This window comes from Anopheles ziemanni, chromosome 3 (assembly GCF_943734765.1).
Source record: "Anopheles ziemanni chromosome 3, idAnoZiCoDA_A2_x.2, whole genome shotgun sequence".
Classification (NCBI taxonomy): domain Eukaryota; kingdom Metazoa; phylum Arthropoda; class Insecta; order Diptera; family Culicidae; genus Anopheles; species Anopheles ziemanni.
The window spans coordinates 729,355-746,518 of NC_080706.1; the positions used below are offsets into that span (position 1 = coordinate 729,355).

A 17,164-nucleotide genomic window follows, 5' to 3' on the forward strand; every position below is an offset into this window, starting at 1 on the left:
TGCCTCAGTAATGACCGACCACGGCCAGAAGACTTTTAGATTAAGACACAAGGCAATAGCAAAAAGAAGATGCTAGGCGTGCAATAAATCAAAATGTCGTTACCAATCCTTTGCATGATTGTTAGAAACGAATTATTAAAGTTGCACGATCTTGAACGGAGGACAAAAGAGTGCGTTGCAATGGCGCTCTCTAACCGTTGCTTAGATGTATGTATTCCACCAGTTTGGGTTTCAAACGAGAAACAGTTAAGCCGACGATTCAGTACGAAAGCTACACTGTGAATGTGGAGTATGCAAACAGTCGAATTTCTAATAAAATATATATTTTTATTGACGCCGAAGAAAGTACGTACAGTTCATACTTACCTTATTTCATTTCTTTAATGAAAAATCTCCCTTTAGCACGAATGACGATGTGTTCTGGAGTTACCAGCGACGCTGGAACTTCTTTTTTGATAAATATATTTCCTCCCCAATAGCCATTGCTCAGTCTCTATCAATTCACCAAAAACCTTCACCCTTGGCAAAGACACTTGTGGCCCCAACACTTCCTTCCGGTGGGGTCACCACTTCAATCTGGATGTTGTATTGCTGATCTAGTCCTATGTAGCCATCCGACATAAGGTACACTGTATATATGCAGCGTCCTGAAAAAAAGAAGAATGATTTAATTCACGGAAGGCAAATTACGCACAAGACACTTACCAACGCGTGACGGTGCGTAAAAGCACAACTGATGCGTGCTCCTGTTGCTACGATACACACACCGCTTCAAGGCAATCACCTCACCCTCGGCTTGATGGCCTAATGTTAAAAACCATCCTTCATCCTTTCCCTTGGGGAACTTTGGACAGTGCACGTTGAGTGAGTCGAATGATCCTAAACGTATCAGCTGCACACACACAACGTATTCCTGATCAGCGTACAGCTCCATCCACTGCTCGCGGGTTGGAGGCTGCTGAACCGAACGGTCCACATCTCCCTTCGTGCCGTACGGCCCGCGTACCGAAATCTGCACATTGAGAGACGGCAGCTCGCTTATCACTTTGTAAATCTGTTCGATTTCCGGTTCCTCAAACTCTTGTCTCAGGGGGGCTGCCAACTTTTCATACTTTCGATTGCATTTATCCTTCAGCGCCGGAAGCGTAAGGAAAGGTAATCTAAGGAAACGAGAACACGACAAAAACAATTTCAATTACACATTCAACTTCTTCTAGTGACAATCTTAGCAATTGCTTACTCGGTTTTTATGTGATTGAAAACCGATGCGTTGTACGATTCTACGTTCGGTAGCGTCATAACTACCGGATCCTCCAACCAGCGTGCTTGGATGATGCACTGCATCAATTGCTGTATGCGCAATGTCGTAGCAAGCCATCCTCTTTCCGCACTGATATCAATCATGGCCTACGAATGAATATTTGAAATTGTTGATGTAATTCACATTCAGCTATAAACCAAATCCGTAAGAAACATCCATGACTAATTACAAGTTCGTGGAATGTTTCTCCCAGCCTAGTCAGTCGTATTAAACAAAGAAAAAGCCGGTTCGATGGTGAAATGCATAGTCAAAGTGATATACCTGTAAAATTCGTATCGATTGATCAAGCACCGATTTCGTGTCGGTTCCGTAATCAGAGTTGGGTAGGGGCAATCGGGAAAGGTGCGCCTGTAGCAATAAAAACACCTTCGTGTGTGGGTTGTCCACCGTCAAGGGATCAACCTTAAGGGGGCACAATTTCGCCAAGTCTCTGTGAAAACATGAAGAGGAAAAAAATCCAAGGTAAGCAATTGCCATTTGTTTTGCAGAACTCCAAATCTCTGCCCTTACGCGTTGTACAAATCCTCATTGTGGCGCACGGGGTGTTCTTCGAATTCTGCGGCGTCCGCCATTGCCCGAAGCAACTCTTCCATGCTTAAATCGGGCCGTAACGTGTCGGCAAAGTGACGCATCGTCACATGCGATAGATAGTAATAGGATGAAATGCGCCCCATCGAGGTGGGCCTGAGCGTGCGGTTATCTTCCTCCATTAGCACACAACCGGCACGTATCAGTTTATCAAGCACAGTTTCTATCAGTTCCGACAGGAAGTAATTGATATTCTCCATTTCCGTACTCTCCAGCCCGTAGTAGGTTGGGTTCCGCAGTAAACGCCGGTAGAAGTAGGTCCAGGTTAGGTAATCCAGCACACTTTGCTTCGTTTGCAGCGTACCCGATACGATCTCCGCATTCACGTGATCGGGCAGAACCGCGAGAAGGCTGGACTCCACGGGGAACGGGTCGTAGAGGAACTTTTTGTAGAAGTTTTTCTTAGAGTCCTGCACGTACACGCAGGCGATACCTTCGTTGCCAAACTGAGGTCGACCCGCACGTCCCATCATTTGCAGTACGTCTGTGATGGGCATGTCGACGTAACGCTTCAATTTGCCATCGTAGTACTCCGTGCCTTTGATGATGACGAGATGTGCGGGAAGATTCACTCCCCACGCCAGCGTAGCCGTAGCGATAAGGATCTGTATTTTCCGGTTCAAGAACAATTCCTCGGCCGTCTTACGATCGCGTTCCTGCAATCCGGCATGGTGCATTCCGATTCCGAACGCAAGCGTCAGACGCAAATTACTGTCTCGGACGTTCTGAAGAATTTGCTCCATTTCTTCCTCGGAGGTGTGCAAGAACTGCTTCGGGTTATCTTCCCCCGCGAGGAATGCAATGAGATCGAGGGCAGTGAGACGGGTCTGCCTACGCGAAGCCACAAAGATTAGCGCGGGTGTACACGGAGAGTACTGCCGAATGGCCTGAAACGCGGGTCGATTCATCGTAGCCATACGCGGGCAGTAATGCTTTCCCGGGAAACCCTGAATATGCACCGACAAGGGAACGGGTCGTACGGAAGGTTTAAAGTTGTAAAGCCCCATCATCCCTATGCCGAGCCAATTGGCCAAATCTTTTGCATTCGCCAGCGCTGTCGACAGACCTACTATCCGCACCGTACGCTCGGTATGGGAGGAAATAAAGTTCATTCGTGAGACGATCACCTCTAGCACCGGGCCACGATCTTCTCCCAGCAGATGTATTTCGTCAATCACTATCAACGCCACATCCCGAACGTAGTCTCGCGTCTGCCACGAGCGACTTATGCCGTCCCATTTCTCAGGGGTAGTCACGATCACCGATGACTCTTTGATTGCGCGAATGTCCGGCGTAACATCACCCGTCAGTTCAACCACCTTTTTGCCTAGCTTCTTCTCGATCCGTACCTTCCAGTCGTCCATGCGTTCCTTCACCAGTGCCTTCAGTGGCGCTATGTAAACCACCTTGCCAGTGGGAAGCAGGCGAAACACGCGGAACATTGCCATCTCGGCAGCGATCGTTTTTCCCGAACCGGTCGGTGCGCCCAATAGTACATTGTTGTCCGTGTGGTAGAGGCAGTGGAAAATTTGCGTCTGAATGGGATTGTAATGGGTGAAGCTGTAGAGCGATTCAAACTTTCGATTGTTTAGCACCGTCACCGGTAGGGGCTGCAGAGGTAATAGTTCCGTATGAGGTGGGTGTACTTCCGGGAGGATTAGATGCTTGAAGGACAGCGGCACCAGGTTGTTACTGCCGAGCCAGGTGTCACTAGCGACACGAATGTAATACTGTGGGGGCAACGGGTCCTTCAGAGGGATGGTCATGATGAGTTCTTGCTCTTCCTGCCGAACCGTTTGCCGTTTGGTGATTTGGAAGTACTCAGAGTGATAGATGTAGTTGCTTTCCGGATCCTCTATCCAAATCCAGAACGATTCCGCCGTCTTCCCGTGCACGCGATCGTTCCACCGGAACGATGCTCGTATAAATACACGAATCCGGAGAACCGTTCGTGTGATGGGCTGCAGGGTAGCCTCAATTTCAAGCATCGGGAACTCTTCCGCACAACGTTTGACCATCTTGGCATACCGGTGATTGCGTAAGAAGTCACCAATTTCCTTTTCCTCCATGTCCCGCAGGGCCAGAATGCTGAGCCCTCGCTTTTCAATCTTCTCTACCACATCTAACGGTAGAATGCCAAACTGATACATTGGCGTCTGAGACTCCCACATCTGTTTTTCAAACATTTTGCTTACGTTTAGCATGCGCCCGGCCAAGATGGGATTATTGGCCCGCAGCACAATGGTGAAGAGTGCTCGCGCAATTCGCACCGCGTTTTGCGTAATGTATGACATGTCCGACATTAGGGAAAATGAGCGAACGAACCCCTTCGAGAGGTACGTCTGCATAAGGATGTTGACTTTGCCGTGGATATTTTCACTACCACCACGAACCTGCACCTCACAGCACACGTGCGTCAGTTCGTCCAATTCATCCATCTCGTCGTCGCGAACCTTCAGCTGCTGGAACTCTTGCGCATTGGCCATCATCTGCAGGATGTCGGCATCGGTCATGATCGGTTTGAGCATCTCGTTGAATACCTCGACCGTGTCGTACTTGATGTAGAAATGGGATGCCGTGCGTCCAAGGTCCGTGACATTCAGATCACCAGTGCGTTCGTTGTAACGCACCATTCTGGCCTTGTCCAGTTCCATGGCTGCCTTATGGATCAACTGACGGCGTTTCAGCTCCAGCGAGGGATCGTGCCTAAGATCGTCATAGTTTAGCCCGTAGCATTGCGGGTTCATGCGCATCCGCACGAAGAGGTACGTGTAGCTCAACCAAACGATCGCCTCGTCCACGTTACTGATCGTTCCGAGGGTCACCTCGGCGTTTAGATTGTCCACCAAACACTGGACAAAGTTGGACTCGATCGGGAACTGGTTTGTCAGCAGGGATAGGTAGTGATTCAACTTATCGTGCGTCGTGATGATCGTTCCTACGCCACTCTTATCGTATTGCGGTCGTCCGGCACGGCCAAAAATCTGCAGCACATCTAGTATGCCCAGATCAACAAACGTACCATGCTTAGAATCGTAAATCTCAGTCCCTTTGATAATAACAGCATGCGCTGGTAAGTTGACACCCCACGCAAGCGTCGCCGTACATACTAACACTTTGATTAGACCGTCCGCGAAATACTTTTCTACCAAATTTCGATCCTGACGTAACATACCGGCATGGTGCATTGCCAAGCCGTTTTGGAACAGTTCTACAAATTGCTTGTTGCGACTCTTTGATACAACTTTTATCGCACTTCCGTACTCGGGATTGCTTTCCGGAACTAGCAGATTAATGTGTCCTCTTTGTTGAGCTTGATCCTTGATCATCGTGGCCGTTCGAACGGTGGCATTACGCGCGTGTACAAACACCATCACCTGATGTCCCTGACGTACCATGTCGATGCATCGTTCGTAGCAAATCATGTCCATGTCCGAGAGCTGTTTCAGTGCATTCAACGACTTTACACCGATAAAATTCGTACTCAACGGAACGGGACGGAAGCGTGAATCAAAGAAGAAGAGTCCAATCATTGGATTAACTCTAAGGAACCGAGCCACATCAATGTAATTGGGCAGGGTGGCCGAAAGGCCCACGATGCGAATCATGCTCTGAGAGGATTCCACAAGTCGTAATGTTCGTGCCACCAGTGCCTCCACTACCGGACCTCGCTCACCGTGCAGTAGATGTACTTCGTCAATGATGAGCAATTTGACAAGACTGATGAACGCTACATCGCCAGCACCCTTTCTAGTAACGACATCCCACTTCTCCGGGGTAGTCACTATCATTTGGGTCTGCAAAAGTTCCGTTTTCGTCAGCTGCATGTCTCCGGTTAGCTCTCGGACGGAAATGCCCAACGGTTGAAGTCGTCGACCGAAGTTGCTCGTCATTTCCGCTGCCAGTGCTTTCATTGGCGCCACGTACACCACCTTGAACTGATCGCGATGAATAACTCCCTGATCGACAAACTGTCTGATCGTGTTGACGATTGTCAGCATAGCGACGTTCGTTTTACCAGCACCGGTCGGGGCACACACCAGCAGATTCTCATTGCTATTGTAGGCGGCCGCAAACACTACACTTTGGATGCGATTCAATTCCTCGCAACCCTTGAACGCGATCTGCCCGATCTCGTCTAGTGAACTGATCTTAATTCTGTTGCTCCCGATTGACAACGGAGGTGGATCGGTGGCGGGAATTTTCACCTCCTCGTACAGTTTATTATCGCTTCTTTCCACATTTTCCGGAAGAACAATCTTATTGCCAGCGATAAATCCCACATGACTACGGGCTTCACTGTACGAGTCAAAAACAAAGGGATATTTGATCGGTTTGCTAGCTGGGCGGGAACTTGTAGCAGTACTCGTTCGGTCTCCAAGAAAAGGTTTCGTTTGGGCCACTAGCAATAAACTTTGCTGGTAATTCAGCCGCAATTTTAGCGGATCGATTATCTCGCAAGCTTCCTCATCATCGCCTACTTCGTTGAGAAGCTTTTTAAGCTTCTTCTCCTCCTTGTTCACCTGCTTGCGCAACTGTTTCTCCGATTCAGATTGTATCATTACCGGCCGTAGGTACGATGGTCCTTGCTGCAATGCTTCCATCTTCTTTTGGACTTTTTTCATCATCTTTATCTGGTCCAGCGCTTTCACGGATTCTATCAAATGCTTTCGATTTTGCAGTATTTCCGGAATCACGTCCAGATATTGCACACCGAGAAAATCGAATAGATCCATCTGAAGCTCGTCGTTGGTTTTCGCCGATTTCAGTAGTTCCATCAGATTGTCCACCAGATCCGGAGGTATCTGTTGGGTCAACCAGCTACGCGTATACTTTTCAGATTGTGGTTTCGAACCGGCACTTCCTGATGGTCCTGCCTGCACTGCAGCTGCTGCTTGCGGTTTCGGTATAGTTTCGTAATTCATCGAGAACGTTTGGACTGGTTTAGCTTCGGACGGTTTCGCCGGAGTAAGATCTGTGAGTTTGCTAAAATCATATTTTCTACGCTCAGGATACTTGCAAACTATATGCTCTCCGAAAAGCTCCGGCTCTTCCGAACTTTGTGCATATTCCTTTTCTACAAGGTACTCCCGACATTCGGTATTCAAACTGCTACTCATCTCGAATACCAACTAAAATGAAAAGGTATAATGTTAATCACTGTTTGTGAACACCAACGTGTTCCGGTTTTACCGAGCACATTTTGTTGAGAAGAGCGTTCGGTACTTGACCAAACATTTTCTTCAGCTGAGTCGAATGCTTCATCATAACGACTTTTTGGTCCAAAAACAAGCGCAACACTAAGATCGCTGCTTCGTCTATCAATGTCGTGTTCTCCTCCGAACCAACCATCTCTCGGCACATCTCCCAGAGGTCGCGCAGCTGTTTCGTAAGCACTCCGGAAGATTTTTGATCCAATTTGCTATTGATGAAGAGTTTCAATTCCTTCCAGGTAACGCCACTGCCGAAGAGATACAACCAAAATAAGTACATTGGATACAGATATTGCTGATTTTACTGACCTGGTAGTTTCCTTCTTGCGAAACAGTTGTATGGCGGCCTTTTCTTTAGGATCACTCGTAAGGTTCCGTTCGATATCCAAATCGGTATTGGCACGCATCGCGCGTGAAAGTCTCGGTAGTTCAGTCATTTTATCTACAAGCAATAGGTACTGCAGCTAGCAATCTTCAGATCACTCTGCTAAAACCTGTGCGTTTTATTTATGATTGTTTTAAAAACAGTTGTTTCACAACGAACAGCTGGTATCCACCGCACTTAGTCAGTGGTGCACTTAACCACTTTGCGGATGGTTAATGACTAATTTATTAACTTGATGAAATACGGTCCTACGAAGTCTTCTTCTTCTTCTTCGTCTGCGAGGATTTACACCAGTACGGCTGTTGAATCCAGCTTCCTGGGCCTTCGCCAGCTACTCTGGTGATGTAGACCTCTGTGGATTAAGGACCGGCAACTAAGGCCATATGCCCCGATTTTCTGAAAATGCTCCGACCTACGTAAGGCAGGAAGCCCTTTATGGTGAATCTAACTTGATGAGCAGCAATTGATTTTGTTTTGACCGCTCGTTAAATAAGAAACGCTCCTTCTGTCATATGGGCTGTTGTTTATAATCACGGGTTGAGAATTCACACGACCGTCGTTGGTCGACAGGCTTGCCAGCCATTTCCTGCTGGAAGCACGTCCTATGATCGTAGCCTTATACCGGGCTCACTCGGTGGTTGATAGATGCTTTTTGATTCTTTTCCTTTAAAACGAGATTCTATTAGCTACGATAAAGTCGTAAACTGCTTTCATTTTACATTGCTTCTTGTTCTTCCAGAATTTGATGAATTTATCCAACTTAATGTCCCGATTCTGCTCACGATTAATTGCATATTTACGACAGAAGAAAACCTTATGGGACGCGGTGTCTGGGGTATCACAAAGTTCACAATTTCCGTTAGGAGCACGTTTCATCTTGTGTAGCCAGAAGTTACCATAATCATGTCCTGCTATTAGTCTGTTCAGTGTTTTAATTGCCCTGGTGGAAAGGGACATTCTATAGTGCCACATTTTCCTATCAATACAATTTTGGAAGCGCTGAAATTTCTTTCCTTTTGTAGCACATGCTTCGCGGTACCACTGATTCGCTTCTGAGCGCATTCTGGATTCTAGCCTTTGGATCACATCCTTGAGTCTTATTTTGTTGCATATGGCATTCTGGCTTGTAGTGCCTAGTTTGGCTAGGTGATCGGCCTTTTCATTGCCAGGAATACCGATATGACTTGGGATCCATTGAATTTTCGCGTCTAATTCCAAGCAGGTGTGAGTGATGTTGCTTATGAGTTCATCCATGAAGAGATCTTCACTAGCTTTCAGGAGTATATGACAAGAAGACATACTATCAGTATAAATGATAGGCCCCTTAAGGCTTCTCATCTTGGCGAGGTGTAGTGCCTTGTCAATGGCTAGCAGTTCCACTGTGCATATCGATGTAGCGTTCTTCACTTTGAAGCTGAACTCCTCTTGTCCCGTCGCTCGGTCCTTAATTACAATCCCAATACCACAGCCATGCTCAGTGATGCTTCCGTCAGTGAAGATTGATGGACTATCCTCCAGCGTTTGCATCATGGTCCTGCATATCTGTCTTAGGGCTTCTGGGTTCGTACTGTTCTTGCTACCCTCCAACCCTGGGATTGATAGACTGATTCCCTCCTTTCTAACACCGTTCGTGGCATCGTTGTAGCTGTATTTTGTTACTATATCCAGACTCTCATTGTTATCAACGTATGCCCTGTGTTGTGGCGACGATTTGTTGGATATACTGATGTTTTGGAAGCTGGCGAGTGTTGATCTACTTATTTTCGCATGGGCCAAGGTCTTCGCGAGCTCCTTTGCTACTAAGTACTCGCGTCTAATTTCAAAAGGAATCTCGGAAGCAATTGCCATCAAAGTATTGATCGGTGTGGTTTTGGAGCAACCAGTGACCTTTCTTAGGGATTGGTTAATTACAGTGTTGACAGATGCAATTTTATTTTTGTTTGCTCTACTGGTGCAGGCGATGCCATATTCTAGAGTGCCTCTGATAAGTGCTCTATGAAGTTGCAAGGCCCTTTCCGGATGGACCGAATGACTTTTATTGCATAAGCACTTAACGATGTTCAGTCGCTTACTTGCTTTTTCCTTGAGAGCTTCAATGTGTTCATGGAATTTTAATTTTTGGTCGAATACCACACCCAAAAACTTGTGCTGGGTGTTAATTTGCACCGCTGAATTGTTTATTCTAATTCTCAAGCCAGGATCGTAATTTGGGAAAACCATCGCACAGCATTTGTCTATGTTGACCACAAGGTTTAGCTCGTCTAGGTGGTCCTTGAGCCTGTTGACCGATGCCTGTAGTTTCGCTGTTACCGCTTGTATCGATTGGCCTGAGTGGATAATGGCAAAATCGTCAGCGAATTGGATTACTTCTCCATTCGGAGAGTGGCATTGGCTTGTGTAAATGTTAAAAAGCGTTGGGGACATGATGTCTCCCTGTGGAAGACCGACGGACACAGTTCTTCTCAGGGTTTTCCCATTGACGCACATTTCGATTGTCCGGTTCTGAAGAAAGGCTCTAATCCATCGCACTGCCTCTGGAGGGATCAAGTAGGCTTGGAGGATTCGGAGTAGCTTGCATATTGCGACACTGTTGTATGCATTTTTAAGGTCAATAAAAATGATACCAGTGATCTTTCTTTTGGCGTTATTTAAGCAAACTTGGTTCACTAGGATGTTGGTGGCCAAAGTAGTCGCGCAGTTTCTCCTGAATCCCACGGAAGTGTCCGGGAAAAAACGGTATTTCTCCATTGTGTCCAATATGATTTTATGCACTTCCGTGTTTGCCGCCTTAATTATGGTGGGGAGTAGCGAAATTGGTCTTAGGTTTCGGACGTCGTTGGGGTCTTTTCCAGGTTTGGGGATGGCCACGATCTTAATTGTCCTCAATACCTTTGGAATCCTGCCCTGTGCCCACATTCTGTTGAGGTCCTTTATGAGCATGAGGGTGGTGTCGTCGTTTAATTGCCTCAGAATCTCATAGCTTATTTTATCGTAGCCTGGCGCGGTGTTCTTTTTTTTTGTGACAATGAGGCGCCATTTCTTCAGGTTCAGGAAATCTCCCGCTCCCGTAGAGTCATGGGCTTGTAAGCTCACATCGGACGTTTTTCTGCCGGTGGGGAAGTTTATTTTAAGAAAATCCTTAGCCATCGCTTCATCGCTCATTATGGGATTCTCCTGGTGGTGACCGGGGCGTCCCTTCACCCTGTTGACAATTTTCCATAAGGCATGGGGTTTGGTTTGCGGGGTGACGTCATCCACTGCTTTCCCTAGGCTGTCATCTTTGCCCTTCTTTTTCAAAAATCTAAATCTAGCAGTTTGTTTTTTTAGGTTTATGTGGTTAAGCAAGGTCTTATGTCTGCTGTATTGTCGTCGGGCTTCATTTTTTTCCTCCCAAGCCCGGTTAGTCTCATCGTTCCACCAGGCTTTGGCCACGTACTTGGAGGTACGACGATTTCCTTTTATTATTCCCGTGATATCCTTGCAGATAAGGCTGATGGCAGCGTCCTGGTTGTAAGACAGTTGACCCACCTCGCTCAGGATTTTGCTCTTTTTATAGGTGACCCACTTTTTCCTATGCACAGCCAGCTGGGTTTCAATCGTAATTGCCCTGTGATCGCTCGTGCCGATGTGTAAATCCTCCACCCTTCTGGTGGTATAGGGCAGGATGTCGCACGAACACGCCATCACGTCGATTGCCGTATTCCGTTGGCTGGTGTTGGTGGGGATGTATGTGGCCTCCTTGTTGGTCACTATGGCAAGGTCATGTTCGTCCATACACTCGAGTAGTTGCCTTCCTCTACTATCTGTAGGCTGGTCGCCCCAATAGCTATGATGTGCGTTAAAATCACCTGTAATGATGATCTTTCGGTGCTGGCTCAGATTGGAGCACAGCTCTTCCATCACAGCTTTAAAAACTGCTAGCGGAGTTTTGGGAGTGACATAGGATGAGGAGATCACCAGATTTAACTTTGGTAAGCACACGGCTGTGGTCTGCACATAACACGACATCGCATGGCTGGTGATTCTGCTTGCCTCGAGGCTTTTGTGTACCGCAATGGCAGTACCGCCGTAACCGTCCTCCCTATCATCCCGAAATAATTGGAAGCAGTTTAATCTAACATTGGCGTCTTTCTTTAACCACGTTTCTTGAATGCAAAATATGTCAATGTTCTCGTCTGTTGCAATTCTTTCCAGCTCGCCTACGTTGTTTCGCAGACTCTGCACGTTACATTGTAGGATTTTTATTTTCCTCTCTTTACCATCCATCGCTTGCATGGGAATGGTGCAGAGCGAACCGAAAAGCTTGGTTTCCATAATTAATTATTTTTTACACTTTAAATTTCATAGTCACTCGAAAAATTTTACCCGCTCGGCAGCGGATAATGATCTCAGAGCCATTTTTACTCCGTCCTTGTTTTGTATGACCAGTTCCTCTAGTTGCGTTGGTGTGTCTTCCGACACGTCCATGCCCTTTGTGTTTGTCTTTTCGTTAGTTGATGAGGATTCCCCCTCATCGCAGCGTTCGGTAGTATCGGTGTTTATTTGAATTTTGTCTGTCTGAATGTCGATTTTTTTTGGTTGGGTCACCTGCTCAGGCAGGCTGACCATTTCTTCTTTATAGTTTTTAGTAATCCTCTTCGTGTTTGTTTCGTTTCGTGTTGTGCCCTTTGTCGTTTGGGCGAAGCTTTGGTCTGTAGTAGTGAAAATCCTTGGGACAGTGGGGCACTGCATCCTGCGAATTTTTCTTGCTTCAGCGTAAGTAACGCGGTCCAAGGTTTTAATCTTTTGTATCTCTACCTCGTCGAGGTATGTTGGACACTCTTTGTTGAGAGTGTGGTGGTTGCCTGAGCATGACACGCATTTAATAAAGGGACACTCACCTTCGTGTTCCGGCATACTACAGTTTGCGCACACGCGGTCGCCTCTACACCATTTCTTGGTGTGCCCAATTTTTAAACAAGTGGAGCACCGCATGGGTTTGGGGATATAGACGTCCACGAGGACGGGGTACAAGCCGAAATCTACGGACCGGGGGATTACCGTTGTCTGGAAGGTAATAATCGCCGTTCTAGTGTTAACGATCTCATCACCTACTTTTCTTTTCATAATAACAACCTCGGACACTTTTTGTTCCTTCAAGCCGGCGAGGATTTCTCCTTCCGACATGAATTCTATGTCCGGGCATCGTATAACTCCCTTGCACGTGTTCAAAGTGGGGTGGTCAATCACTTTTACGGCTATGCCACATGGCTCGGGGATCTTCTTAATTGTCTTAGCTTTCTGTGCTAGCTTCTCGTTTTTCGTTCTTATTAAAAGCTTGCCATCCCTGAGCCTAGTGACATGCTCCGGTTTGCCTCCCATTGCATTCTCGAGGACCTTGTTCAGTAGAAAGGGATTTACCCGGCTTAAATCTCGTCCGTCGGTAATCGATTCCATGACCAAAAATTTTTCTTCAGCCGTGATGCTGGTTGCTACTTTTGGCGCTACATTTCTGTTTTTTTTTCGTTTCGGTTCAATCGTGTCGCTTAATGCTCCAAAATAATTGCTGAGGGGTATCCCCCCTCCAGGGTCATTGACCCCCATCCTCGCTAGCTTGCACTACTTTGAAACTTCCTTTTTTTTTTCCTTCTTGCTTCAAAAAGGGTAAAAGGGATTGAGAAAGTCACTGAACTATAAAACTTATCACTCTTTTCAACGTCCAGGCAAAAAGTCACCAACTGACAAATCAAAAAACACGTGTGAATCCGTCAGAAACCAACTGTCGAATGGTCCTACGAAGTCTGCCAAGTTTATCTCAAAATTGCAAACGTTGTCGCAAGAATTCCTGCACGGTGCCACCTGTCAATTTCATTCGTGGCGAGCCGGCTTCTGTCAAACGTAACTTCAATCTGGAATATGAAATATTGATATTTCTGGTATTTACCGGCTTATTTTTAATAAAAATATGTCTGCTCATAACTTTAGATTTTTTCTAAATCATTCCAACACCGTTTAATCGATATATTAGTTGAAATTTTATACCAAAAATGTGTAAACAGAGAACAGATGATCCATGTAGTAAACAGTAAACAACTTCTCACAACAAGTCATCTGTTTTGTTGTTTTTGTCGTGCGTGCTAAAAGTTGCTAACAACAACCTACCTAAGTTCGAAATGGAATCTAAAGATGACGATTATTGGAATGATTCTACTAATAAATCGTTTAATTTCGACGAAGATGATGTAGGTAACGGTATGAGGTGTGCGGAACAGATATAAAAATGGTTCCTTCTTGGTTGGGTAAACAGGTGGCAGTTCTCGAGATACCATCCAACAACAAACGCAGCCTTTTCGGGGAGGACAATACATCGGAAGTGAACTACGGTCATACGCAGGGAGAAATCCCGTTGCACATGATCATTTCGGACGAACACCTCGAGCTCGTTCTGCAGGAACAATCAAGAAATGAATTCACCATTCCTAAAGGAATCTCTTTGGAGGAGGAAGTCAAACTGCTGCGTAAAAAGATACAGGAGTTCGATTATGCTCCACCGACGGAATCGGTGATTCGCAAACTCATACTCGGTAAACCATGCTCGTTGGAAATGTTTCGCGCATTTTCGGAGAAGGAGCAACTGCTTGATCAAGCTGTTGCCTCTGGCAGTGGCAATGCAATCCTCAAAGTGACTCTTTTCCTGGATCGTACTTTGAAGAAAAAACTATTCTACAGTATGCTGCAAACCCGCCCGGAGGCAGTTTATCATTATATGACCTATTTGTCACTTCGTTTAAAGGTTACGGAATGCACGGATTTACTTGTGTAAGTTCAAGTTCATGTGCACTTGGAGGCTGAACCATGCCATTGACTAAACATTCATTTATCTTGCAGATTCCTTGGAAGACACCATGAAGCAAGTGTAAGATAGCTCTGCATGCCACTTCAGCTGAAGCATACAATGTAATTTGTTTTACTATTCTACAGTTGCTGCAGTTTTCCATATTCGTTTGTAGTACACTCAATGTGGAATTTAAGAAGCAGAGATTGAAAAAGATTTATTGTGACTACTTCTCACAGCCCGGATCGAACTCATTCTACGCACAGTTAGTTGCAAATTACATAAATCTATTGGGTAGGACATTTGCTTCTGCTGGAAACCAGAGGAATGAACTATTATAAAAAGATTTTCACATATTTACAGAATACCAAACCGGCGAACTTCATGCTTCAGGTGGAACTAGCAAAGCAATCGGCATTCAAGATAAATCCGTTCTCGAAACGTTAAATTATGTGTGCGGAAATTATAAATGGGGCGACACGTCCTTGCAAACGAACGCCAATCCATTCAAGCTGGCCGAAAATCATCAGGTATCACAAGCACAGTTCGAATGGATAGCATTAAACGAGCGGGCAAAACGCCAAGCGTGGCTAGATTTTGATCATATTTTTGAGAAAAAAGCCTGGCTTAATCTCAAACAGAAATCTTTCAAAATTAACATTCCCATTGATCGAACTATCTTGCGGTTGTACGCACTGCATGCACCAGATCCGGTTCTGAACACGTTCCTTGGCAAAGTTGAGGATCTACAAAGAAGATTGGCCTTGGCTCGAAAAGTGCATTCCAGGCATGGTATCATTGATGCGTTGGTGATGCTTAAAGATCGTGCGGAGTTGGAAGCCTTTCGGGATACATTGGATGCTGGGACGGAGGAGCGACTTTACGCCGAAAATGCCCTGAAATCATTGGTAAGTTAATTAATGTAACTATTTTCCGATTTATCGAATGACACCCCTTTTTTCATTTCCCAACAGAATAACAAGTGGAAAAGTGATGCCATGAAATTAATAAAGTGAATTTGAACATCCAAAGAAGGAGAAACTGTTTCACACTATTGATATGATACGTGTCTTCTGATATCAGAAGCTAGTGGATTAAACTTTATTTGAGAATGCTAAAAGAGCTAACATGTTCTAATAAGCTGACTAATCACAAGCGACTACTTCACATGCTATGGTTAATTCAGTGCAGATATCATGGACTGTGTCTCGGCCTTATTTCTTTGCCTGAAGAGATCGAATATATCCAAATTTTAAACGTGTCCCCTCACGCAAATTTACCTCCCTCTAGTTGTCCGTTAAGTGGCTATTCGTAGTGTATTAGGGATATTTACGAATAGCCGTAAAATTGTCGCGATATCCCCTGGGCCATCAGAAAGGTGCACAGGCGCATACACCACCTATGCTATTTGGCTTTCTTCTCTGCATCGTTTTGAATCAGATCGACGACAATATTGTCCAGCTTGGTGCTGAAAGCCTCGAACGAGAATCGTTGCTGGACGCGCTTGCGCCCCATATCACCCATTCGCTCGCAGTATCTTTCGTCTTTCACCAACTTGGCCATGGCACTGGCAAAATCGCTTGGGAGGGGCTCACATAAGAACCCGGTCTGTTCGTGGATGATTGTTTCCGTGGGACCGCCACTGTTGGCCGCGATGACAGGCTTCGAAAGGTACATTCCCTCCAGCGGAACTATACCGAAGTGTTCGAACTCTGGAGTGTAGATGAGTGCTTGAGCGCGATGTAGGAGATACAGCTTCTGACGATCGGTTGGAGACTTCAGAAGGCGAACCTTAGGTCGAATCTGCATATCTTCTGCTAGTTCTTCGAGCTCGTCGTAGTGCTCAACGTTTTCCAGCACCCGGTCATCGTATCCACCGGCCATAATAAGACACACTTTGTTCCACTCCATCGGGGACAACCGTTCCTGAAGTGCCTTTAAAGAATGCAGAGCCAATGGGAGATTCTTCTTCCGCTCATATCTGTTGATCGACAGGAAGACGAACGCATCTTTCGGTAGCTTGACCACCTGATCCGATTCGCTCATGGTGGATTCATCGAAAAAGCGAGTGTTCAGCGATGGATACAGCACATCCGGGTCGGTTGAGATACGTTTGAATGTTTCTTTGAACACCCGGCTGGTAAATTTACTGTTTACCAAAATACCATCAGCTTGGGCCGTGGTTACCTCCTCGAGGTAGTTTAGCGGCATGCGATAGCATTGTTTGAGTAGGTTGCCTGGCTTGGAGAGCAGCTGATCGGGGTAGTGGCAGTAAAAGAGAATCTTCGGATTAGGTCTGGCCAATCGGAAAATAGGTATCCCGAGCGAAATGAGATCGCAAAACACCACATCCACCGGTTCCTTTTTGGACAGGAAAAGACTGTAGTAGAATGCAGCATAGACCATCCGGATGTAAGCACAAACGGCGTAGAACTTCCCGAAAATGTCTCTTGGCAGCCAGTCCCCGACCGTCATGACCTGCAAACGCCCATCTTTTGTCTCGTCGAAGCAATGTTCCGGATCGTGATGGTTGGTAAGAAATCTGACCGTGTGCCCTTTGCTCTGGAGGGCCAATGCAGCATCCACTACAAGCCGTTCAGCTCCACCGATACCCAGATCCGGATGAACGAACAATATGCGCACCATTTCTATTGCTGGGCAGGGGAAAGGAAACGTTGTATTCAATCGATACAAGCAGCAAACGAGCAGTAAAACAATCTCACCTGAGAAAACGCGTCTTCAGCGGCAATTACTACGTGTAAAACACACGCAATTCCAGCAAACACACCAAGTTTTCACATCCGTCAAACTTACGTACGTCGCATTGACGGTTCTTTGCGAAC

The 17,164-nt window shown here is 46.1% G+C and overlaps 3 protein-coding genes across 3 annotated transcripts; 1 reads left to right on the forward strand and 2 right to left on the reverse strand.

The window, feature by feature from the left end:
* Window positions 1-473: 473 nt before the first annotated feature.
* LOC131288399 (activating signal cointegrator 1 complex subunit 3) lies at window positions 474-7,559 on the reverse strand. The gene is made up of 7 exons (XM_058317529.1): window positions 7,432-7,559; window positions 7,103-7,370; window positions 1,832-7,041; window positions 1,583-1,751; window positions 1,241-1,407; window positions 706-1,160; window positions 474-647 (listed from the first exon to the last, which is right to left on the reverse strand). The coding sequence occupies exons 1-7, from the start codon at window positions 7,557-7,559 to the stop codon at window positions 502-504; spliced, it is 6,543 nt and encodes a 2,180-aa protein (XP_058173512.1). The 3' UTR covers window positions 474-501.
* A 6,100-nt stretch (window positions 7,560-13,659) lies between these two features.
* On the forward strand, window positions 13,660-15,337 carry LOC131287732 (vacuolar protein sorting-associated protein 16B). Its single transcript, XM_058316815.1, has 6 exons — window positions 13,660-13,728; window positions 13,794-14,305; window positions 14,375-14,402; window positions 14,468-14,615; window positions 14,685-15,229; window positions 15,296-15,337. The coding sequence occupies exons 1-6, from the start codon at window positions 13,660-13,662 to the stop codon at window positions 15,335-15,337; spliced, it is 1,344 nt and encodes a 447-aa protein (XP_058172798.1).
* A 42-nt stretch (window positions 15,338-15,379) lies between these two features.
* Window positions 15,380-16,967, reverse strand: LOC131286826 (alpha-1,3/1,6-mannosyltransferase ALG2). The gene has a single exon (XM_058315828.1). It carries the CDS (start codon window positions 16,965-16,967, stop codon window positions 15,726-15,728), a length of 1,242 nt encoding a protein of 413 aa, XP_058171811.1. The 3' UTR covers window positions 15,380-15,725.
* Window positions 16,968-17,164: the final 197 nt, after the last annotated feature.

What these genes read in the sequence shown, in the direction of transcription:
- LOC131288399 (XM_058317529.1), bottom strand. Translation starts at nt 7,559, where the DNA reads ATGACTGAACTACCGAGACTTTCACGCGCGATGCGTGCCAATACCGAT. An exon ending in TTCAATCACATAAAAACCGA is followed by an intron (nt 1,161 to 1,240) that starts GTAAGCAATTGC and finishes TCGTTTCCTTAG; the next exon opens with ATTACCTTTCCTTACGCTTC. An exon ending in TTACGCACCGTCACGCGTTG is followed by an intron (nt 648 to 705) that starts GTAAGTGTCTTG and finishes TCTTTTTTTCAG; the next exon opens with GACGCTGCATATATACAGTG.
- LOC131287732 (XM_058316815.1), top strand. Translation starts at nt 13,660, where the DNA reads ATGGAATCTAAAGATGACGATTATTGGAATGATTCTACTAATAAATCG. An exon ending in GAAGACACCATGAAGCAAGT is followed by an intron (nt 14,403 to 14,467) that starts GTAAGATAGCTC and finishes ACTATTCTACAG; the next exon opens with TTGCTGCAGTTTTCCATATT. An exon ending in AAATTACATAAATCTATTGG is followed by an intron (nt 14,616 to 14,684) that starts GTAGGACATTTG and finishes ACATATTTACAG; the next exon opens with AATACCAAACCGGCGAACTT.
- LOC131286826 (XM_058315828.1), bottom strand. Translation starts at nt 16,967, where the DNA reads ATGGTGCGCATATTGTTCGTTCATCCGGATCTGGGTATCGGTGGAGCT.